The 24,935-nt window shown below is 39.9% G+C and overlaps 1 protein-coding gene across 2 annotated transcripts in view; it reads left to right on the forward strand.

Moving 5' to 3' along the window:
- The window catches only part of FAM53A (family with sequence similarity 53 member A), a 64,607-nt gene extending 40,567 nt beyond the window's left edge, over positions 1–24,040 (forward strand). For both annotated transcript variants that reach the window (XM_065735906.1, XM_065735905.1), the window contains one exon: positions 23,171–24,040. In XM_065735906.1, the coding sequence (XP_065591978.1) occupies positions 23,171–23,494 (324 nt within the window). In that variant the 3' untranslated portion in view covers positions 23,495–24,040. The remainder of the gene's footprint in view (positions 1–23,170) is intronic.
- Positions 24,041–24,935: the final 895 nt, after the last annotated feature.

The following is a 24,935-nucleotide window of genomic DNA, read 5'->3' on the forward strand; positions in this document are numbered from 1 at the left end:
TAACATTACTGTTTTAAGTTGTATAAACTTAGCATGGTTCTGGGTTTTTCTTTTTTATTCTAAGGCCTAAAAAATAAGAAGAGCCCTGGAGAGCTGTGATGCTAGTCTTGTAAATAGAGTATATGGCACAGTCAGCAACCAGTGATGGTGGCAGAACTGTACAAGAATTTCCCAAAGTGACTTCTCCAACTGTTCTGTTTTTCAAACAGAATTTGGGGATAACTTCCACAGTCTTTTTAGTTGCTCTGTGACTCTTTCTTATCCAGTTATTATTTCCCAAGCCTGTGCAATTTGTGAGGCTGATGTTTTTGATGCAGCCTTTCTTTTCAGATGTCTTTCAAAGAGTGAGTAGTATTTCTTCTCCAGGTGGAAGTGTTGATATGTGCGATGTCATCTGCCTTGGGAGTTCCTTGCACACCTGTGAAGTAACTTCAGACTCCTGTTATCTTAAGCAGTGATGAAAGCAGTTGTCAGTCATGCTGAGTAAAATCAACAAACTGCCTTATCTACTGCAACTAATAGTGGCAATCTGAGGTATTCCTCTGTCCATGTCACAGCACCAAACAGTAACTTGTGAGAGTAGCAGGAACTGTGACTTTAGGCTGAATCCATATCCTGCTTGTGTTATAGTGTGTTGTCTGCAGAACATGAGTGACAGGTTTGGGATGCTATGTATTTGTCCTGTTTGTTAAAAAAATATACCTTTTTTTGCTTTTAGATCTTATGGGAAGTATTGCAAACACTACTACTTGTATTCTTCAGCTTCTTTGCTCACTTATTTTTCCTTCTGTTGTGAAGTCCTTCCGTTATTACAGAACAGATCCCATATTGTGCATTCCATGGGGATCATTTGGTCTGTATTTGCTTGGAGTAAGGCTCAAGAATAATTGTGATGAAAATAGTTTGTAACGCATCTTAATAGTGTTATCTTCCATGCAGCAGGAATAACCATCCTCGAAGTTCATGCTTGGAAACAAAAACTGCGCGTTGCAGAGAAGGAAATGAAGAGGAATGGCAGGGTGTTGAAATGCTCTTTTAGCAAGGAGTCATATTTGTAAGAACAGACCTTGTTGGAACTGCTAGCATGCTAAGAATGCTACTCCTTCTGTGTTACAGCTAGAGCTGGTGTGTGGAATGTTGTTTTGTTACTCATACCTGCATTGCTTTTTGTTTTTCCTTCTTCCGAGCAGTTTAATGTAGATTGCTCTGAAAGTAATGCCTTCTATTTATTGCCATGGAAACTACAACAGATACCAAGAGCACTATGACAGTATTTAATAGAGCACATCCTCAGCTACAAAGCACAATTTTTCAACGTACTCACCACCTTTATCCAGTTAGCATGTCTGAGCTGCTCAAGATGCTCTTCATTTCATGACTTGATATCTGTGCATTGTCATCTGTGATGTGGCTGTCACGATGTTGAAACATATCACCCATTGCCTCACTGTGCTCCTGTCCACTGTTTTGGTCTCAGTAATTGTTCAGCAAGTGTTGATGAATGTCAGTAGGTGCAACTTTTTTCCCAGTAAAGGAATTCAGTTACACATCTCTTCTTCACGCTCACTTCCATGTTTTTTTCTAGTTTTAGCATGCACTTTTTGTTCTTTAGGAAGCTAGTTTGTCAACAAAATGTACTAGCTCCTAGCTATTTGTTATTCTTCTCTTCTTGTTCCATTCCAGACACTTGAAGCTTAGCTATCAGAGCTTTTGTACAGGTTCCTTTAAGTTTCCATTCATGTATTTCCCTCAAAAGAAAACTTGCCTAGGGGGGATAGTCTGCCACAAAAGCTGTTCAAATATTGGTTCTTTTTTATTTTACTGTCTTCAAAATGCATCTCTGAATATTTTTATTCTCTAGTACTGTGCTTTCACTCCACTGATGAACTTGTGTTCAAAACCTTTTTTTGATCCATTTTAAATGTATTTTGAAACTTATGATAAGGTTGTTCTTGTGTAACATTATCTCCCCCCACCACAGTTTCTCTTCTGCAACTTCCTGGGTTACACTTGCATACTGCAGTAACAAAAAATCTCCAAAAAAGTAAGAGCAACCATATAGCCAAACTTATTCAAATTATGTTTCTGAAAGAATTTTCAGATTTTTAGGCTTCAGTGCACTGCATACAAAGCAGAAGCTGATGCCTTCTATTTTTCTTTAGGAGCAGCACATGAGAGCCAGCTAATGTGGGCTTTAACTGATGTTGGATTTCATTGTTTGTTCCCAGTGTGGTTGACTTTCAGAAAACAGATGAGGAGAGAAATCCCTTAAACTTATTCATGGTGTGTTATAGCACTTTCTGTAGCGCTTGCTCCTACATGAATGTGTTCTCTAGAGTTCCAATTGATCCCTTAACTGTTTGCATATTTAGAAGAAGAGTTATGTTGCCCCTCTGTCCCCTGGAGTAAGTAAATGGACTCTTCTGATGCAGCCTTCCCATGAGTCTTTCCTACTTCAAATTCTGTTCTTGAAACGCTGCTGTTTTCTTCTGCCTTGGTCTGCTTTTGCTTTGTTCTGTCTCCTTTTAAGGCTGGGTTGTGTTACAGACTGTAGTCTCTTGTATTTTGTCCTGCTCTGACCCTTCCAACTGATGAATTCCTCATAATGCAGTTTGATAGCGTGACCTTGTGCTTTTCTATAAATGTGCCCATGAGATCATTTCAATCCAGTTCTTGAATATTCCAACCTTCCCTTATGTGGCTGATGCCACTCGGCTTGGGAGCTGTGCTAACGTGATGTACTCTTTTGGGCAATCTCTTGCCTTTTAACCAGTCTTCAGATACATCGTCTGTGTACCCACTCTTAATGTTGTGAGTTATTATTGGGCCTCACTTCTTTATGATGCTTTTAGCCTTGCTGCAGTATATACATGGAAAAAAACAATGTTTTTAGGATGAGAGGGAATGGCCTCAAGTTGCATCAGAGGAGGTTCAGGTTGGATACTAGGAAAAACTATGGAGTCATCATCCCTAGATGTGTTCAGGAATCATGGAGATGTGGCACTGAGTAACATGTTATTGGATATGGTGGGGGATGGATTGATGATTGGATGAGATGATCATAGAGGCCTTTTTCATAGGGGTCACTGAGGTAGATGGCATAAGAGCTGAGCAGGTGAAACACACAATGCTTCTGACCACTGGCAAGATGCTAAAGAGAGCACTTCAACAACTTCTATGCTCCAAACTTCCCTAATTTTTATATAGCAAGCAGTTAAACGGACCACTGAATCTTATTTTCTGTAGATGAGATACTAGTTGCTATTACTATTTTCATTACAGGTTATATCTTATATCTTATATCTTGATGTATTTTGCCAAGCTCTAAGTCAGTGTTATGAGGAATTACCTGTTTCCTTTTGGGATAAGGCATCACTTCCAAGACTGGCCATGCAGTTATGAGCCTCCTGGACCAAAGTCTGGTTGTTTAGCTGCTTTGCATATCTTGCTCATGGAAAAGTGCTTTAATTATGTCTACAAGGATAAAAAGTATGTGCAGAATTGCAGTTCATTGCTGTGATAAGAGCTGCATGTGATCATCTGGGTTTTGCAGGGCCAAAGGTGTGCCAGGAGTGTGGCTGTTCTCTGAAATTGTTTTCTGGTCTAGGTCTGGTGCTTTGCACAGCAGAGATAGGCATGTACAGGGAAACTGAACTAATGCTACTAATTCAGCCTACCATTTTGAGACATTTAAAGCTTTTTCATGTCTCCCCACCCAAGAAACTTCCTGTGAGATCAGTACACAGAGTGAAGATACGGAGGTCCTAAGTTTTAGCTGGAGCTGTGCAGAGAGCTCACTTTTTGTGGGCTTTTTGATGCTTGGAAAGACTTCTTGACTTTGGTATGATATTCATACCTATTACAAGACTTGTGTAAATATGTTAGATAAAACAAACTGCTTCAAATTTGTATCTGTGAGACTCATAAATGCTGTGGATTTTTGGTGGAAGTTATTCTTAGGCTTATAACAAATGCAGATGAAGTGCTTTTTTACCTTGCAAGACTGAAGAGCTGCATGTACGTATGGATGGGAGTTTCCATTTTAAAATAGAATAGTTTTCACTTTGCCTTTTACAAACTTAACTTTGTTAGGACTTTAGATGAATAATTTGGAAGTAGTCAAGTATCAAGGGTGCCTTTTAAGTCTGGGGGCTTTTCTGGGGTGATGGCAGGAAGGATTAGTGTGCAGTCCATTGGTTAGGATTTTGACTGGAAACCATGAGGAGAGTTTCTAGTGATCAGGTGGTCAAATGAATGAATTTTTTAGTGTATGCTTTCAAGCAAAAGATTGAAATTGAATTTATATTTGCCATTTCCAATCAAGTCAATATAAAAAGGAAATCAAGATGAGTAAGCAAGACTAAAGTTGTTCTGGATGTTGCTAGTTGCTTCCTGCCTTGACTTTGGGAATTGTCTGCCTATCTGTGCAGGCAGAGAAAAAAACAAGTTAGGTCAGAATGCTTTTCCCTATGTGCTGGAGTCTTTGGTTTGCTTAGTTCTTGAACCAATAAACTGATTCCTGTGTGTGTGTCTAACAGGAGGAGCCAATTCTAAGTTTGCTTCGGAGCATGAGGTCACATACATTCATTTGGAGTAAAAGAGACAGCTTATCTTTGGGTAATGCAGGTTTAAGTTGAGACTCATGTTGTTTTAGTGCCAGGAGGTGGTGTGGGTTTTTCTAGGTGAGTAGCTGTTGTCATGGATATAGCTTCTTTGCACTGTTTCCAGCACTAAAGAGCACACCATAGGTTTTGTTGTTGCTTTGTCACGTGACCACATCTGCTACGCTGTGTATTTGACTTTCAGGAAAATACTTTTGATCAGGCATCACCTGTCTAGCTTAAATATGCAATTAAATAGCTCAAGTAAATATTTGCATTAACTAGCAAATGAGATGGTACTTTGGAGATTAGGTCTGTTGTCATAGCAAAGTGATGGAGAACAAAATGGAACTCCTGGAAAGCAGTTACTTCTGAAGTGTAGTAGAAGGTAATCTGAGATGAAATCTATTTTATAAGCAGAAAAAGTCAACAAAATGAGTAGTAAATGGTGTGTTTATTCTGTGTTCAGCTTAGTTTTCCTAGGTCAAAAGATGCATCTTGCTGGCAGTGAATTTTGACAAATCGTAGTGACTAAAAACTAGTTCTTTGACTTGAAACTCAATCTTTGAAGAGTTTATTTCTTAGCCCAAACTTTTTGGATGGCCAACTGCAGCACCTGTTAGGAAACATAAGCATAAGGTTGCTTTGCATTAAGTTTTTCTGAGTTGCAATACTCTTTGACACTGCATCCACCTAAGCTTTATTAAAGTTATAGCACTTCCAAGATAATTAAGATAGAAAAGTTGACCCAATGTCCTCAAAACGGTCATTCCACCAAGTCTGTATTTCAGTGAAAAAACAGAAGTATTAAGCTGCCTTCTTTCTTGTGCCTTTGGGGGATGGCAAAGACTTCTTCAGTTCTGCAGACGAACAGTTTTGACTTACATAACCCCATGCTAAACAGTGAGCATCGGGGTTAATGTTCCAAGCTTGTGAACTTTAAGTGTCTGAATAGTGAAGTGCTTGAATTATATATAGAAACTGCTAAGTAGATCTAAACTAAGACCTGATTTCAGTGAATATTTTTGTTAAATGTAACTAAAACATTTTGAAGATAATGTTCTTGCCAGTTCACTTGAATCATTTTAAATAAATTCTCAGCATTATAAAGAGGGAGGATGTGAGAAGGAAAACTGCAGAAAACTTCATGAGCGGGGGAAGCATAATTTACTTCTTGCAACTTCTTTGACAGATGTCTTCCTCTGACCCAGCACTATAGCTTCTACGTGCATGAATGCTGGTGAACTCAATTGCAGAATATCCCGAGTTGGAAGAGACCCACAGAGATCATGGAGTTCAGTGTTTAAACTTCTGTTAAATTGCGGTGTGATTAGTTAGTGCAGGGTACACAGGACAACTTGATAAAGGGTAACTCCTAGACTGCTAAATGTCTCTCTTACAAGAGGGCAACACCCTCTAGTTTTAGCTTAAAAACAGCATTAACATTCTTTCACATAAATGATTTTGCAGTGTTGCCAAAGGAAACTTGGTCTTTAAAACTGTTTTTCCGTAATCATGCTGTCAGTTTGACAACCCACTATTTTAAGAGGACAAGCTGTAGCAAGGCTCTTAGTGCGTACAAATAAGTCAAGGCTTGCCTATATAGCACAGTTACAAAGTGAGGAAGGCTGTGGATTTTGAAGCGTAATAACTATTGTAGATAATAGTAATGCAATACTCACCTCCTAGTACCTTTTTTCCACTTGACCATTTTAATCGGCTCTTCTGTAAGTGCAAATTCTGAGTAGTTTTCCTGTGAAACTTAGGAAGGGGCATGTCTTAGTATCCCGTGAGCTTCAGAAAAAGGAGCATTCTAGCACAAATATAGACCTATTCTTTGTTTTCTTTGCTGTGAGAGAAAATATTGAATAAATTCTTGAGACCTTCTGAAAAGGTTTCATTATTTGCGGTACACCAAAACTACCGTTTGTCTTGATTGGAAATATTAAGGTATTGAGGCTTTAAACGCGTTTTCTTGTGTTGGCTCCTTTGCACAAGTATACATCATTTAGGATGACTTTATGATTAGCATATAAAAGTCCAGAAAAACTTGGAGGCATTAATTGTGTCTGCAAGGTGTTGGTTTTTTGAATAACTTGTCTAATATCTTTCACTTCTCAAAATAGGTTCTACTACTATTGACCTCCCAGATTTATTTGTAATAAGACTTTGTAGGGGCAAACTGTTCTAAACACAGCAGTGTCATAACTGGATGTTTGTGTTTCTAGACTTTTAAGCTTGGGTAGTCTAAATTGTCTAAGACAGAAAGAAACAAAGTTAGAAAATCTGGAAGGATGAACTAAAGAGGCTGTTCCTGGAAGGTCAGAGAAACTGCCATATCTGAAATCTGCCTGCCCTTAGCCATAAGGGAGAGGAAGCAACACTTTCAGCTTGCCATCAGTTGGCTTTATCTGCTGAAAGGATTGGCTTTTAGTTTATTTCCGTAAGACCATGATGCTTCTTGCATGGGATTTGGGGTAGCAGGAAAACAGCCACCTGCATATGTTGGCATAAAGGACGGCGGGGAGTGGTAGGTCCCACTAAAGTAAATACTCAGTGTCCTCTCAGCTGAATGGTGGAGCCCTGCTCTGAAATGGGAGGCCATGGTTAGTGGGCATGGTGGCAATGGCTTAGACTAGATGATCTCTCCAACTTTAATTCTATAAGGTGATATCTGCTATGAGTTGCACTTGTGCTTCTCTTCTTTGCCTTCTCCTTCAGTCTTGTCCTTAACCAGAGGAGGGTAGATAAGCAGAAGGTTCTAGTAATACACTTAGCTACTGTTGTAGCTTCCAACTGGCTAAAGGAGTTGTCTTGCCTTACATTGAAGGGCTATAGTAGAGATGTAGTCCTTTTTCTCATTTTTTGAATTGGCATAACTCAAAAAGTCTATGTGGTTGCTTAAGCCACAGAGTACACTTACAGGTTTTATGAACACAGTGTAATAGCCTTTAAGACTAGTCAAGCAGGTCAAGCTCTATGAATGTACCTTCCTTCTGGGAAATGCTTTTACAGGTTGCAAGTACTCTTCATTGCTGATACTGTACAAAGCTACATTTTTTTTATTTGTATTTTAACTGTCTCACCTTTCAGGTCTGTTTTACATTCATCATTATCCACTAAGGCAGGTTGGCAGTAAGTAACAGGAGAACCTTCCCATCTTTTCAGTAGTTGAACAAGAATACTGTAGTGTCAGCTGTGATTTAGTTGGAGGAGAATTCTGAACTAGGTAATGCTGGACAAATAAATTTTTAGGTAATGTTAAACCTGTCCTTTTTTAAATGATGTACGTTGTAAGGATGTTTAGATGTAATTAGTAGCTTAAAAATAAGCAGTAGGAAGTAGTGTTATGATTTATAAGTAGTGTGAAAGATCTTGAGTTCTTATAAAGCATATGACAGGTGCCTTGTGGCTTAACTGTCACGTCCTATTTTGTAGTGTTTCAAGGTTACTCATAACTGCTGTGTTGTCCCCTTGGAGTGGCAGAGATCAGATGTGCAAGTGTAGTCAACAGAGCCTCGCTGGAAGTTCTTCATTACTGCACAATGATAAAAACAATCCACAGACAGACTCCTGATGTCTGAGTCTCTAAAATCTTTTTTTCCCCTCTTCCTCCTTTCAGTCAACTCAGGTAGAGTTGACTGGAGCATGGAAGCTTGCCAAAGCAGGTTGTTATTCTTTCTTGAGTGTACTTAACTATGCTCTTGTTATATGGATACTAACCTGAATCCAAAATATGGGCTTCAAGATTTTGAAGTGATTTGTGTACTGCTGTTCAGGGTATGCTGCTCATGCGTTCAACATTTAAAAGATGAATGCTGCTTGAACAGACTAGTTCCTGTAAATTGTACATACATTACTATAGAACCAGAAGTCCCTTAAACTTTAAATTTTCATGGCTTTTGAAAATTTCATGACACAGAGTAAAAACCTTGTTGTCTTAAGCCTAGCAAAGCTCATGTAGTTGACACAGGAGGATGTGTTTTCAGGCGGTGCAAGCCAGCAGTTGGATTGGTAAATTGATCTTAAGCTTGTTAAATTTAATACTTAGTACGTGTGGGGTGTATTAGGTCAAGTGAGTAGGAATGGATTAATGGGATTTAAAATGATACAGAAATAATCAACTTTGTTGTGGACTATTTAACTTCCAGATTGGCCTCAAATAGATGACTAAAGAGTATGCATGCTTTCTGTTAAATACTATATTATGTTTCCATATTTTTTCAAATAACTGAATTCCTTCTGATACTAAGTGGCTGAAATAAACTGGAAAACTTAGCCAATCCCCATTCTTTGAGGAGTTATTAAATTCTTCTTTGAAATCCAAGATAATTTTCTGCCTTCTCTCTAGAGGTACAAAAACTTGTTCTCAGTTTACATTTGCTTATGTCTTTACTGTGATGTTTGAGCTGTACCGGAGGAGTCCTCAACCTAGAAGAGTGGCCAGCAGAAAGAATTCAGTTCTAAAGGCAGAGCTGAACTCCTTAAGTGAAGCATGTACCTGGCCATGAAACTGTTTTTGTTGTCTGGTCCAGAAGCAGTCTGATTCAACACCAAATTTAATGAACTTTAAGGTAGATTTATACCTAGCAAGTAAGTGCTGTACTCTTCTCTTTTTGGGGAGAGGGATATGTCTTTATGTAAATACTTGCAATACCTGAAGTTTGCACCTGAAATTAAGTCTCAACGAACTAAAGTCTTTGAGTTCTACATACAGCTTGTCTGAAGTATAATACAGACTTGTTCAAAGGATCTCCAAATGCTTTTGCAGTGGACATAAGCCAGTGTATTCTTGAAAGTAAAGCAATTCTAGGACAGGAGAAACTATTTGAAACCCTTAAGAAGGTTTACATGGATGTTGTTTTCCTAGTAGAAGCATTTTGTCAAGGGTGAGAACTGCAGATGAGACGTTAATGTAAGTGACCTTTTAGGCTAGATTTGAAACTAGGTGGGATAAGCATACTGAGGGACAGTAATTTCTGGCTGCTTAAAGAGCATTATATATGAACTTAATATTATAAATGTTATGCAACTTCTGCACCTTTTTCCTGTACTCTGCTGTTGGAGGCCTTGATGTGGAAGCATGTTGCTGAGTAGTGATCACTATGAAGACTAAAATAATATTGTTCAAAAGATAAGTGGAGTGACAAGCTCAATTAAGTTTTTTTAAGCAATAGCAAAAACAAAAAACCCAGCAACCAGAAAAACCATGTTTATGCAACTCTTTAAAAAAGTCACATATTTGGTTAAAGATACCAAAGAAGGGGAGAGATTCCTATGTGGACTTGGACATAAAATTGACCTTGTATAGACTTTTGACTTGAAACTGTTCATTTTACTACCATTGGGCCTGTCTCAAGTGTGGACTTGAGAGCTAATCACAAAGTTCTTTCTTCCTGATAACTGGGTATTAAGGGTGGATGATTTTTCTTTCCATTGGCCATCTGGTTTGTAAGGGTGGGGTGGATGGGCAGTTTAACAAGCTCTTTTTGCTATCGTCTTTACCACTTGCTTTCTGCAGCTCTGTAATTCATGAGTCCCTATAGTTATATCTTACTGAATAATCGTATTAAGCACACATGTGCTAGCTAATAGGGTGTAAACTCTAAGAGTAAGGTAAATCCTGCCTTCCAAGTCTGTAAAAGTCCACAGTTATATAAGAGGTGGATGTTGAGTGCACGCAAGTGAGTGTCCTTGCCCATGTGAAATTGGGATAGTTTGGAACAATGCTTGCAGCAAGCTGTGTTTTGAAGACTTCCAGACCCTCTGATTACATTCCTGGTACATCACCAGTGTTAATTTGTTCTCATGTTGTAACATTTGCAGGTTATGCAACTGCCTCAGGGAATTCAACTGCAGGTTGCAAGCTCAGTTTTTATTCTCAAACATACTTGGCAATGGCTCCTAAATTTACTGCGACAGTTACTGTATAAGTTGGCTTTTGTCCATGTTTTTTATATGGCCACTGCAGACCTTGATTCTTTTCTTTGAACAACTTTTATTGAGCTTCTCTCAGTCGAGGCGGGCTGCCCTTTGAAATGTGTCCTGTGCACACAGCTCAGATGTGGAGCCGATCCCCTGGAGTGGGACAGATACCTCTGGAAGAGGGAAGGTAACTGAGCACTGTCTGACATGTGGGATGTGGTGGGTGCTGCTCTGGTGTGCAGAGATGCCTCTCAGACCTCAGCACTCTGGCACTATCCTGCATACCCAGGTAGCCCTTCCATCTGCCGGGCAGCTTGTGTGTTGGATATGCTGTGCTCCATTTTCTCCACTGGAGTAAAGTAGTAGAGAGGAAGGAGTCATCCCTAAGTGCAGCTAGTTTGATGGTACTGTTAGGTGATTCATCCCCTCACACCTTGGAATTGTCAGATCGTAACAGTGCCAAATGAATGCTATTTTAATCAATAATATTTACTGCTTTGAAGTCTTCAGAGCTCTTTGTTGGAACCCATTGAAGTGCCTGTGTGTTTTGTCTATTAGGCTTCTGTAGAATTTAATTTTGACCTATGTGCTACATGCTGGGACTTACTTTTTTTCTTTTTCTACATCTCTTCCACCTGCTAGGAGTTACTGACTTGTGGCCCAAGCCTGGTAAGCCAGCATGTAGCCTTTCCTGCCCTTTGTGAAGGATGAGTAGTTCTACATGAGCTTGTATTTCAGATGAGTTTCCTGCCATGCACCGAAGTAAAAATATTCTTAACCTGGCATCGTAGTAAAACTTTCAAATACTTGTTACTATTTTGGCTGAAAAGCAAACTTTTGTGGGACAGAAAGAAAAGATGAATATATTGCAGCTATCTAATGTTTCTGAGAACTCAATTAGTATGCAGGGATCTACAGCCTCCCTTCACTCAGAACTGAGGGAGCCAGCAACCCCTCCTCTCAGTCCCTTTAGCTGTGCTGCAGAGGCCATTGCTGTTGTGTCCCTCTCTCAGAGCAGGATGTAAATGAGAGTTTGAAGAGTTAATTTGAGGTCTTGGGTCAGCCTTTGACTGGGTGGCAGCTGCAGCTCAAACACCTCATCTTGCAGAGGCAAGGTGCTGGCAGCAGCTGCCTGCACTTCATGTTTCCCTCTCTAACAGGGGCCTGGCTGAATGTTCTTGTGATAAAGTATCTGTGGGTTTAATGAGGGTGAAACTTGGCAACTGCTGCCCAGAAAAGCAGTGCCAGGAGTGGGAGTGTTTTTGAGATGGTTTAATGTGGTTAATGATCAGTTCTTTCTTTTCTGGTAGTAACCTCCTTTGTGGGAGAGGCATTGCCCCTTGCATTATAAAAAATCTGCTCTGTTTTGTAACTAAGCATACACTGTTGCATCAGCTGAAGACTGTCTTTAGTCAGCAACTTTCGCTTCCAAAAACGTGATTAGAAGGATCACTGCACAGTAAATGTTCTTCCTTGAGCTTTGGTGTAGGTTCTGTGGATTTTTTTAAATGGGTGGGGAGGGGGGAACTGGGTAAAAATGTTCTCCTGCCTCAATGAGGGAGAAAACTGGAAAAACAGATGGTGCTAAAAATAGTTTATTGCTGGGGTCTAAATATGGCTTGGTGATTTTTCCCTTATAAATAACACAGCTATAAATCCCGCTAGATATCAATAAGTATTGAAATAACTCCAAACTGTGGAGTGTTACAGAACCCTCTGGCTGCTTTCCAAGCACGGTGTTGCCCTTCATTCATGGGATGAACGTTCAATTCCTTAATGGGGAGGGGAAAACCTGAGAATTCGTCGCTCTTTGAATGGAAACATAGACACGGGGAGCTTGAATGAGTAGCTACAGCCAAAGGCATCCCATTGCAATGGAAGGAGAGCTGTGCTTGATGAGTTCCTGCTAGGTCACAGCCAGGATGAATCTCCTTCTTTCTTTTCCGCAACGCATGAACAATCAAAGCCTTCTTTTTTATCTTTTGTTTCCATGGAGGGCATCCATTTAAAGTTCAAATTCCAGCAGGCTTGGGAAGAAGGAAAGGAGATAGGAGTAGGCTGGGCTGGGAGATGATAGTCAAGCATCAAGTGAGCTGAAGACAAGCCAGCACTTTGTGCTGTGACAGGACAGCCTGGGCTGGGGGTACTTGCATTGAATGGATGCTGGGAGGTTTGGGGAGCTGGGAATGAAATGCTGTGGAGGTAGCAGGCACAGGGAGCATCTGGCATTTTGCTTTCTTTCCATCAGCACAGTGGGTCACAATGCAAAATTAGGCCTGAAATGGCCCTTAATGAAGTGAGCCCTTGCTCTGGAGGTTCCCTGTGCTGACAGCAAGCAAGTATAAGCCTTGGGGTTAGTGAAGGGAAGGAAATCTCATTAAGGATACAGGTTTTCTCCCAGTCTTTTGTAAATGGTGTCTTGTAACAAATGTGTTAAAAATAAGTGGGCTGTTCCAGAGCTGTTCTGTGCTGTTGTTGTTTATCAGACCTGCAGCTAGCTTTACATGTTTACAGGCTCCTCTGTAAGCCATGTGTGAATAAGAGGATGCAGGTCAATATCTGTTGCAGATTTACTTTTCCTTTCTGGCAAGTTCCCCTATGTGCAAGTAAGCATTCATTGTTGAAAGAGCTAATGAGTACCAGACCAGCTGCATTTGACATCATGAGCAAAGGGGCCATCTTATTAACTCAGAGGCGAGGTTTTGGCCAGCTGTGGATATTTTCTTTTTTAATTATTACTTAGCTTGTCATAAAATTGGATTATGCTAGTACTATTGGTGGTGGTGTTTGGAATACAATACAGTATTGAGTTCAGTGTTGTATATAGGATACTCACACAGTTAAAGTGCCCGACCTTCACCAGAGGGTGTAAAGAGGTGAGAGTGCTTTTTTCAGGTTTTGCCATCTGTGTTGTGGCAGGGGATTGGATTTGTTCCTTGCTTTGAATTATGAGAAAATGGTGGAAAGCAGAAATGCTCAGTTGTTTCATCACTGATACAGAACGTTTTTCCTGTCTTGGGAGGAGGGGTTTAAAAAATAATAATTCTCAGTGTAGCTTAATTTGTTAGAGAATATTATACTTCTGAGTTCAACTCAAGATAATTCTAGGAGAGGGGATCCTCTTAATAGTCAGGGTTTTTGTTTTTTGGGTTTTTTTCTGATGACATGGTAATCAGTGATAAGGGCATCTCTAATAACAGATTGAAACAATTCCTTTCATTCTGAAGCTAGGCTTTGCTGTTTCACATACTGGACGCTGTAGTTGTGAAGTGTGGTCATAATGTGGCTGTGCTTCCCTTGCTCTCGACTTTCTGACATGATCTACCATCTCCTGAAACAGGTCTAGAACTCAACTTGAGATTTTTCTCAGGCTTTTCTTAAAATCACTTTGGGAAGTCTTAACTGTCACTTTGTCTTTTGTAACTCTCATTATAAAGATCACTTCCTGCTGTGGGTATATAGTGAGACATAGGTGTGACCAACAGATGTCTCAAACATAAAAACAAACTGATTTATCTCTATTAATTAACAATACCAACTTGTTCTTCCATTGGAGTTTTAGGTTATTTTTAAGATAGGAAATACTGATCTGTTAACAGATTATTTTTCAAGTACATGCAACTGAAGAGATGGCTTAATGATGTTAAAAGCAGCTTCTTGTGTACTACAGTTGGATGTTTTCTAAGTGACCTGAGAGGTGACTCCTTGGAGTTAGCTGCAGATGATCGCATGGCTGATCTTTCTGTATCCTTGGAAATCAGCACGCTTTGTGCTGATGATGACATTTGCACCTGCAATAAAACATGCAGGAGGTTGAGCCCAGTTTAAGTATAACCACGATTCTTTAGGTTTTTGAATGTTGATGGTCCTATGTGAGTTGCTTTCCTTCTCAGAGTCTGTTATGTGTACTTTAAAACAAACTTTTTCTCTTTTTGCAGCTGAAGGATGAAGGAACGCATAGTTTTCACTTACCTTTTTTTTTAAACAAGCAAAATATCAATTGTTGAGCATCGGGTGCTGAAGTGCTGTAGTTTCCAGCATGGTATTTGATCCAGTGAATGTCCAAGTTGTGTATACTCTTGACCAAACTGAGGTTTTAGCACAAATAGATTTCTTATTAAAAATCAGTAGCAGACTTGCCACTTGATATCGAGAGCAACACTTGATCTGTGCAGTTTGAGATGTTCCAAGTGTTGAAAATCAGATGCTAGGCAAGAAAATAATATACACATTAGGGAATGAAGATGAACAGTGCTAATTGTGTTATTTCTAAATAAATGCACTGTGTTCAACTCATCTCTGGAAATAATTAGTGGCAATAGTCTACCTATAGTTTGATTCAATGTTCCTGTAAGAATGTAGTGTTAAATTGTATTTTTTGCCTTGAGTTGAGTCAAAAGTTCCTAATGGCAATTACAGTAGTACTTGTATTTTGTCTGCATGTGTGAGTGTACCCATGTGCTTTCATAATGAGGTCCTAAACAAAGCTTTAGGACAACTGCTTCTGTAGTGGAAAACTGATGGAAGGGGAAACTGTTCCCAAGCTGAGATTGTTTCCCATTTCCCCCCCCCCACCCTCCCAATCTCTGGCTGAAGTGAGCTTTATGGCCCAATTACAGAATCCCTTCAAATGCTGGTTATGATGGAGTGCCAGCATAACCCAATAACATAGGTGAGGCTGACATCTGTCAGTAACTAATGAGGGCAGCCTTAGAATTAGGGCTGTAAGTTTACTTCTCTAATTTCTTAAAATTTGACCCATCATTTCAACTTATATGTTTGACTTGAGGATGAAAAATGAATGCACCAGAACTTGGAGAGAGGAGGTGCATGTGTGTACTCAAAATTAGTGCATATGTGATTCAATTGTGAGAGTAATTGTTTGCAGCTCATAGCAAAAGCATGAAGGAATAGAGCTTGGCTGGAGTGCTTAGGATAGAGGGTGTCTGTAAAAATAGATGACACATAAAGGGCAGGAAATGAAGCCAACATGGCCATGTTTTGAAGCTGGGAGGGTCAAATGCTGTCCAGTGTTACACTGTGGTATTACTGGTCAGCTTAATCCTGGTTACTTGAGAATGCTTTGGCATGGTAAAGTCAACTTCACTCTGTGATTGAGTAGTTGTGCTTCCATAAAACAGCTTTTGCTCTTCTTGGAATGTATCTAGTTAGAATTCCTGATGTTCAGTAAAACTCCTGATTTTTGGAGGCAATTTTCTGTTTCAGAGCTGATGCCATGAAGTCTTCATTCCTCTGTCAGAAGACTAATTTGGAAAGCATTGGCTGCCAAGGGCAGTCTTTTGTTTTTTGGATCATGAATGAGAACATAATGCAAGCAATCGCCCTCTTTGTTGGGCAGCATTCTTGTTCAAAATGTTGATATCTCTGTCTAGTACATCAGTGTGGTATGTAGATGCATGCCCACATGAACAGATGCATGTTCCCTTATACTGCAGAAAACTTAGTACATCTCTGTAAAATCTGTGTATGAGTTAGACATTAGTGGTGATAATATGGAAGAATGACTTTGTAGAGACTTCATTTTAATAATGAAGATGGTGATATGCGCCATATTTGTTTCTGTTGTGTGTGGGAATGGTAAAGGTTTGAATCAGAAAAGGTGGAAAAGCCTTGTCAAATCACAAATTGCCTCTGATGGAAAGGTTGCATCATTTCCATCCATGCCACTCTACTACAAAACCAGATTTATTCATCCCTGTATGAACACAAACAGTGCAGCTTTTTGTTCATCACATTGGCCCTCATTAAAACACTTTGAATTGATCAACCTGAAGCTTGTGCAGCTTGAACACTGTTGAGGCCCACTCCCACAGTGTCAGTCTCTTCTGCTCCACCCATATTAGAGATGTGCTTAGGGGTCTCCAAGGGAGCAGGAAAGTAACTAGGTGAAGAATTGTGAAGATAGGCCTTTCCCTTAATGCTTTGATGTTGTGAGGGAGCCCAGAGTGCAGCAGCTGCTCTGCAAGAAGAGCTAGAACCCTGTTCTGGCCAATTCAATTGCCCTTTGAGTCTTTTCTGTGGCAGGGTTTATCCCTTTGAGGGAACCTCTGTTCTAACGCATTGGCGTGTTTCAGATGAACACTACTGCTGTATCTAGTAGCTGTCGTGTTTGGCTTGATCTTCTTTCTCCCCAGCCAAAGTCTTGTGCTGCTTTATTCAGCTGAACAAAGTAAATGTCGTCATGTTCCACTTTGCTTGACATCAAATTGACTATCAGCCAGTTTAGAACAGTTAAACCTACTGTGTGAGCCTCTTCTATGCTCGTTAATGGAATAATTTGTAGCATCTGTAGGTATTTATTCTTGCTGGTCTGGTACTAAAAAAGATTTCAACCAAAAGATTTCAACCCTTACTTAATTACAAGCAGGTGAAATAGGTATGCCTGTTTGTAGAACATAATTCCACATTCCCATAATAAAAGACTGCATGATTTATACTTACTGAAACAGCAGAGGTAAAAGGTTGCAGTTCACAAATCCACAGACTTGGAAAACGTAAGATGCCAACATCTTAATTAAAATTCCATACTGTAAACTTTAAAAAATGCAGTTTAATGTTGGTCTGGGTTTTATATAAGAGGAAAATTGCCATAGATGTTCACCTCCTACGCATTAATAATGTTTCTGAATTATGTTCTTGACTGTATTTAATTAAGTATTGCATTAATTCAGTCAGATTCTAATTTGTCTTTAAAAAGAAGTGTAACAGATGTTGATCAGAAATGTTGATCAGTTGTGACTGGTCCTGGACTTGTGGCAAACCTCCTGCACCTGAGTTCCCTGGAAGTGTCTGTTAGCTCTCTGCTAAACTGTCCTTCTCTGACCCAAAACTTAATATCAAAAGCATAATGTAATATGACAGCAGTGTTTTGTGTGCTGAAATCTAGTGTGGAGAAACACCTTTAGACTGACATACTCAAACTGTTCTTTAATCTGTTGAAAGCTAATTGAGCATGTGTTTTCTCCCTGACTCTTTGTCCATTTTTGTAGACCTTTAACTATTCAGTGGTTTGGGTGAGATATTTCATGTGATGAATAGCCTTGTATCCTTGTCTAATTATACTCCATCTACAAACTTGGCATTTTGGGGAGCTGTTTCTATTCCATTGGAACAGAATATTTTTCCAACTAATGGCACTAGATAAAAGCCCAAATTAAATCCCAAGTTCTTACAGCTCATAAACAAAATTTACAGGGATACTGTGGCACAATTTAGAATAAGCATAGAAATCTAGGCCAATAAATAGATCAACTTTCATGGTAGACTATACCAGAAGGCAGCATGTTTAAATCTAGAACAGTCTGGCTAGTGGAAGATGAAAGCCTCTTACTTCACAATGCTGTTTCACATCTGATGTGAAATGAGTTGATGTCAGTTTACTTCTCTTCCTGGGCACCTACATCTAAAAAATTAAAATTACCTTTGAAGATACAGCACAGAGACAAAGTACCAAACAGCTCTCATTTTCAAGTCACAGCCACACTGCTGTGTGTCAGCTTGTATTGATTCTTAACTAGGTCCCTGAATTTTGCAGGAGGATTTGCTGTCTTTGAATACAAAAACCTGCAGCAGTGATTTTTCTGTTGTAAAGAGTGGTTATTTTAGTTGTGTTGAATTGTACAGCAAAATGATAGAGGTTGTTTGCTCTTCCCTGTTCACATCCAGTATCATTTTTCTGACTTCCTGTGTATAGACAGTGAAATAAACATTGTGTTCTTGAATATTCCAAATATACAAAATGGAATACACGTCTCATTTTCAAGAAAATAGGAGTAACTGCAGAGCTACAGAGAGTGAACAGCATGTTAGGTACCCAGATTGGATCCAGTCAGAGATTAGTTTTAGCAATTGTCCGGAATCACCTTGGGATTTGGTTCTGTTTCAGTAGAATACAAAAATGGAAATACTTCTTAACTACTTGGCTTTATGGCTTGGAGCAGGAAAAAATTACTTCTAATTTATTTCAAATGTCTTGCTTAGAAGCACGCAGTGTTTTCTTCACTTGGAGTACTTTTTAGTTCCTTTAATTCAAAAGCGTAATGCATTTCTACACCATGATTTCTCATTTTTGCAGGGAAGAAATCTTTCTCTGTCAGTTTTGTTTTTCCTTGAATCATAAGGCGCATTGGGGTCATTTAGCTCCAACTCAGTGCACTTGGCTTACTTCAGGTTCTCAAAGGTAACTTCACAAAACACTCAGTGCTGTGCAAGGTAGAAGAGTTGGTCAGACCACAAGAGCTTTGCTCTACAGTAGGGTTTGTTTGTTGGTGTAATCTCAAGTCCTTAAGTCTACATCTTAGCTTCCTGAATCTCTTCAGTGTAATAATAATCATGGTTGAATTTCATTACTGCTGAGGCTGGACTGTCACCTTATTGGGGATAGGCTGGTGTCTGAGGTGCTAACACACAAAGCTACTCGGGGTGCTTCCAAGCTGGAACTTAAACTTAGTCACCAGTGGTCAGGGCATTTGCTTTTGAGCCAATCTAATGCAACTGTAGGAGATGTAAGGCCAGGAGGTTGAGCAAGAATGAGAGTAACCCTCAGTGTGAGGCTAATCTTGGTTTGTCTCCATCTTCATCAGCTGGCAGGGTATGGGGAAGCAACAGAAAAAAAGCTTTGCTGTGCTCAGGTTGTCTCTACTGTCTCACTTGGATCAGTTGCTGATGTTCCAGGAAATTCCTGCATTGGCTCAGCATGAGGACCAGTGTCACCCACATCTTTCCTGTCCCTGGTGGAGACCTTATCAAGAAACCCTCTGTGCCAGTATTTCTTTCAGAGCAGTGTCTCTTGTGTTTTGCAGCCAGGTCACTAGTCTGATCTGTACCTCTGGGTGCAGCTCCATCCTCCACTCCATGTAAACTGGGGGAAATGGGTGGAACTGGGACATGGGGAAAGAAGCATGAGAACTGCTGCTTGGGTTATGCACTGGGTTTCAGTGCACATAAATGATGTGGTTTCCTTTTGAATACTGTAGCAAATGCTTTAGTTTTGTTACTAAAACAAAACCAACCTTTCTATTGCTCTTTATATTTGGAAAGTGATATATTATCGGTTTCTGAACTTGAGGTTTAGTGAAGTACAGGCATTAGCTTCCTTTCAAGCTATGCTGGGCTTTCGTGCTCGCTTTGTATGGCAAGGGTCTAGAGAGATTTCTTTTATTTCCTTCCTTGCCATTGTTTTCAGTACAAAGTTTTTTTCTTAATATTCAGACATTTTATCGCCTCTCTTCTTTTGGAGCTCGGTTTCTTTTTTCTTTTTTTCCCCATTACACAAAAGAATACTTTTAGCTGATTGAGTTCTATCCATTGCCAACTGCAGACTCTTTTGTCTTGTTGTCCAGCATCCTTTTATGGAACGAGGACCATTGAGTGAGTACTTGTTGGCTCCCTGCTGAGCACAATTGTGCGTGCAAGGTGTGGTACTGTACCCACAGGAACATGGAAAGCTGCAGTTTGGAGGGCCTGAATGCATTGCAATTTTTACCTTTTTGCTTTGTGAAAGAAGCGGGATTGTGCTGGGAGATAATAAATCCACCTATTTTTAGTTCGGTGCAGTTGCGACAAGTGGGCGAACAAAGAAGCAGTTGAATGCACTTGCTGTTGTGTTGAAACCAGCTAAAAGTTCCTATTCAAGTACTTTCAGCATAGTACAGCTAACAGGCAATTTTCCATTTATGTATACAAGCCTTCTAGAAAGACAGCTGTGCAGTTGGATTAATTTCTAGCAGTAAATTGAATAAAGGAAAATTGAAGGGGGTCTCGGGAATTCCTTTCTAAGCAGTGAAAGCAGATCTTTCAAAGCTTTCTTTTTATTTGATCCCTTGCCTTCCCAATGTCTGCTGTAAGATTTAAAGGGCTGGAAATACTGTCCTCTATGTGGAGGTATACGACAGGAAATGTGCTCTTTTTTCAAAGCAGAGAGATGCTATTAAAAAATCCTCTAACACTTTCTACTTCAAAATATGCTGATTTGCTTTTAAGTAAATGAGAAATTCACACCTCTTAGTCATAAAAAGGAGCACAAATGCTTGTGCTTGTGTAAGCTGTAAGTGAGCTATGTAGAAATGTGTTCTGAAAACAGGAATGTGTTTTATACCCAAACTGTTTTTCACTGGGGAGAGGAACTTGGTAGCAGAGAGCTTTTTGATTATGCAAGGCTATCAGTTTTGTTGAAGCTAATTACATGTGAGATAGGGTGTGGGTTTTAACCAAGGCTAACAAAGGCTTCAGTGAATTTCTTCTGATAGAATGGTGGTCACAGGCTTTTCTTCTAAAGGTTTTATTTCAGGCTGTCAGTTAATGGAAGATTCAACATGAGCCAGCAGTGTGTGCTTGCAGCCCAGGAAGGCCATTATCTTGGACTGCATCAAGAGAAGCATGACTAGCAAGTCAAGGGAGGTGATTCTGCCCTTGTGAGACCCTGCCTGGAGTAAGGAGTCCAGCCCCTAACACAGGAAGGACAGAGAGCTGTTGGAGTAGGTCCAGAGGAGGGCCACAAAGATGATCAGAGGGCTGGAGTACCTCCTCTATGAGGGCAGGCTGAGAGAGCTGGGGCTCTCCACCTGATAGAAGAGAATGCTTGGGGGCTTTACAGTGGCCTTCTAGTACCTGAAGGAGGCCTATGGGAAACCTGGAGAGGGACATCATTAGGGCACATAGCAACAGGACAAGAGGAAATTACTTTAAACTGGAAGAGGGTAGTTTTAAACTAGATTATAGGAAGATGTGTTTTACTTTGAGAGTGGTGAGACACTGGAGCAGGTTGCCCAGTGAGGTTGTGGATGCCCCATCCCTGGAAGCATTGAAGGCCAAGGATGGATGGGGCTGTGAGCAACCTGGTCTAGAGGGAGGTGCCCTGCCCATAGCAGGAGGTTGGAACCTAGGTGATCTTACAGGTCCCTTCCAACCCAAACCAATCTATAATTCTATCCTTTTGATCTTAAATGTAGGACTCCTAATTAATGATCTACTTTATATTATATGAAAGCAGTTTTGAGCAAAAGCCATATAGACATAAACCTCTGGTAGGTAAAGAAGGCACTGAAGTGTTATTTCCTTGGTGCAAGCTGCTGCAGTCTCTTAGCTGTGGCAAGCTGTCAGTGATGGTGATCCACTTCTTTCCTTTTCTGTTCTTTACTCCTCAAGCTGGCTGGAGTGTGAATTCCAGAACTCGAGCATCTTGCTTTTTGTCTTTATCCAAGTTTTCCTTCAAATAATTTTTTTCTGTGTAGGTAAGTTCCAAGTAGGAACTTGAAGAGTGGCAGTAAGCTTACCTGCAAGGTATACCATATAGCAGTGACCTCGGGGTCAGCTTTTCCATTGGGTGGCTTCAACTCTTCCCACTTCATCCAGTTTTGTCCAGGCAAGATGAGCTCATGTTTATAGCTTTCCTCTGGATCTGTGAAGTTATGCTTAAAAGCCACTTAACAGATCTGGTAAGCTGCTGATGTGGCTGCTAGCATGAAGTGGTGGAGTAGGAAGATTTATACAGTGCTCTGGGAAAGCATCTGGAACATGACATAGTATGGATGTTGCAATGTTTGTATTTCATGTGAATGCATCAACAAATATGAAATACTTAAGAAATGACAAATAGAGGGGGAGAGTTGAAAATGGGTGTGAAAGATTTTGTTCCTTGTAGATCTACTTGTAATAAGCTGAGGCTGTATGTGAGGCTGCAGTCAGTTAACCAGGGGGATATTAAGAGCAGCCTCCACAGTGTTACTCTGGATTCCTACCACTGCAAAGAGAAACTGTTATACCCTTCCTGCTCGCTGTGCACTCATAAGAGGCAGAATTAGAAGTTTCACATTTACTGAAATCAGTTTGACTTCTGTTGTCTGTATAGCCCCGTTGTTAGACGCTGCTTTTGGATTCTAGTTGTGGATCCCTCACAGTTGCATGAGAAACCTAGGCATTTTATTCCTTTATCTGGGATGCAGAGGTAGCTTTCTGAGGGTTTCTTTTTTTGTTTAAATAAAGGTTAGCACCCCTCTCCTTTTAATATACTTTTCATTTAAACATCTCTGAAGTTTCCTGAGCTCTTGTTCGAGTGGTACCAAAAGTAAGAGAAATGAAGCTGACTCTGAAGGAAGATACTTCCAGCAGAAGCAAGACTGCTTGATGCCTGGAGGTTACCCAAAGCCAGTTGCCTTGCTGCAGACTCTTATGGGACAGGAGAGCTTATTATCCTACACACTTTGGCACTTGGAGGAATTAGCTGTTGACAGCTGCACTGCAGCCTAGACTAACCTAAATGCTGATGTTACCAACTGCTATGCTCTGGGTTTGCCAGAAGGTGAGCATATTGGCCTAGATGCTTGTAGTTTCCTACTGAGTTAGTTTTTTACACTTCTGTGTGCAGAGAGAGTCTGCTAGATTTTTTTGTCGCTAACTGGAATCAACATAGGCAAAAAATCTGTGCAAAATTAGCTTGAGTAGTAAATAAATGCCCTTTTTCCTTATGTTCCACTGTTTCCAGCAGTACTTCTCTGTGCTTGAGTACATATCCTCACCTCATTGGAGAACTTAACGAGAGTTAGTTCTGCTCCTCCTGTAAAGTCACCATTAATGTATTAATGTAGTCACCATTAATGTATTAATGTATTTTTTTCCAATTACAGACTTTAAAAAATTCCAAAAGTCTTTGCTCCCTTGATTATGAAGACGACGATGATGACACACAAATGAAGACAATTGTGTCATCCCCATGTGACTCAAATGATCTTATGAACATCATCACCCCTGGTTCCAGTCCGATGAAAGAACAGCTGGATGAAGTAAGGCATCATGGGTCATGCCAAGGTAGCTTCAAAACAAGGGATTATAAGAAAGCAGCTGCAGTATGTGAAAGTGATGAGGACACAAGTGATTGTGAGAGCACTGAAGAGGGCATCTTTCCTCTAGACTGTGGGGACTTGGACCTAGAGCAGATTGAAAACAACTGAGTCTCAAAGTTACGTGCTAGAATCAGAGTTGTTCTAAATTAAAATGATAGAGGATTACCTTTGCCATGCATAATCCATGTCCCTGAATCTCTGTATTGCCTATCTTGGGCCTGTGTTAGAAGAAATGTTTCAGGTGGGGGAAAAATGTGAACCATTGTTACCTGTTTAGTCTATTGATCGATATGTGGATGACAACAACAAAAAAGTAGGAGGTTAAATGTTATTTTGAACATTAAGGAATAATTTTGATTAAAAAATTTCCTAACAGATATTTTGCATTTTTATGGCTTTTACAGTTCTGGAGAAAAAAAAAAAAGCATCTCTATTTTGAAATGAATTTTCAGAAGGGCATTCTATAAAACTAAATCTGTCTACAGTGATTCTGGTGCGGGTATATGTTGCTTTTGTTAAAGAGCTTAATGTGAAAAGTGAATGGCATAATGAAATTGGTAATAAACCTTCACACAGAACTCTTAAATACCTGGTTGACAACTGGTCCAAAATACTTAACTGCCATCTCCAACAGTGTCTGGTTAAAAAAGAAAACAACTTCATAACATGTACAGATGTTCTTTTCATACATTCAGGACTTTTTGATCAAAATATGGTAGTGACCTTAAAGGTTAACATTTTCCATGATTTTACTACTTGAATTGTTTTCTAGCCTGAAGCAATGCTAATTTAGGTGGGATAAAACTGCAATTAGCTGCCCACCTACTTGGTCATTATGTTTTCTGTGGTTCAAAAGAATGTACAACAAGAGCACTTGAACTTTTAGACAGGGACTTTGTAATGATCAATTCCCCAGGAGGTGATCCCTTCAGCAATACTAGAAGGAAAATAGTCCTTGAATTAAATAAAATGACATTTTGCTTTGCACTTGTGTCTGCTTATGAATTTTGTTGGAGGAAGATGTAGAGTCTGGGTCGTGTTTTGCAATACAGTGTCTGTGTGGAGTTGGGTGGAGGGCAGACTTCTGGTCATTAAAAAAAGGTCAAATTAGTCTGAGGAGCTGGGGAATAATTCCTGCTAGATCCCAGAGGTGTCTCACTGATTACGTACGCCGTAATCATCTCTAATATAATGGTCTATTCATTGCAGACTATTGCAACACATACTTACTTTGTTAGTTCAGCTGGAATAGGGATTTGCCTGATCAAGAGGGAAATCAATCTCAAAATAGAGATTTTTAAATTGGATAGAATTGGGGAGGCTTAGATTATGGCATTCCGTTGCATCACGTTAGTCTGCTTAAATGAGCCAGCTCCTGTGGTAGCTTGTAATGAAACCAAAATCCAGTTATCATTCCAAGTCACCTAATGGAATGTGATTGAAGTGAGAAATTGAATATCTTGAGGCATATGACAAAAGCCAGAACACGGTGTGACTCGGGCTGCAGCTTTGTGATTCAGGTCAGCCTTTGGGCATAGGAAGAACTGGC

Source organism: Cyrtonyx montezumae, unplaced genomic scaffold (assembly GCF_038088225.1).
Source record: "Cyrtonyx montezumae isolate F1298 unplaced genomic scaffold, pur_monq_1.0 scaffold_2, whole genome shotgun sequence".
NCBI lineage: Eukaryota > Metazoa > Chordata > Aves > Galliformes > Odontophoridae > Cyrtonyx > Cyrtonyx montezumae.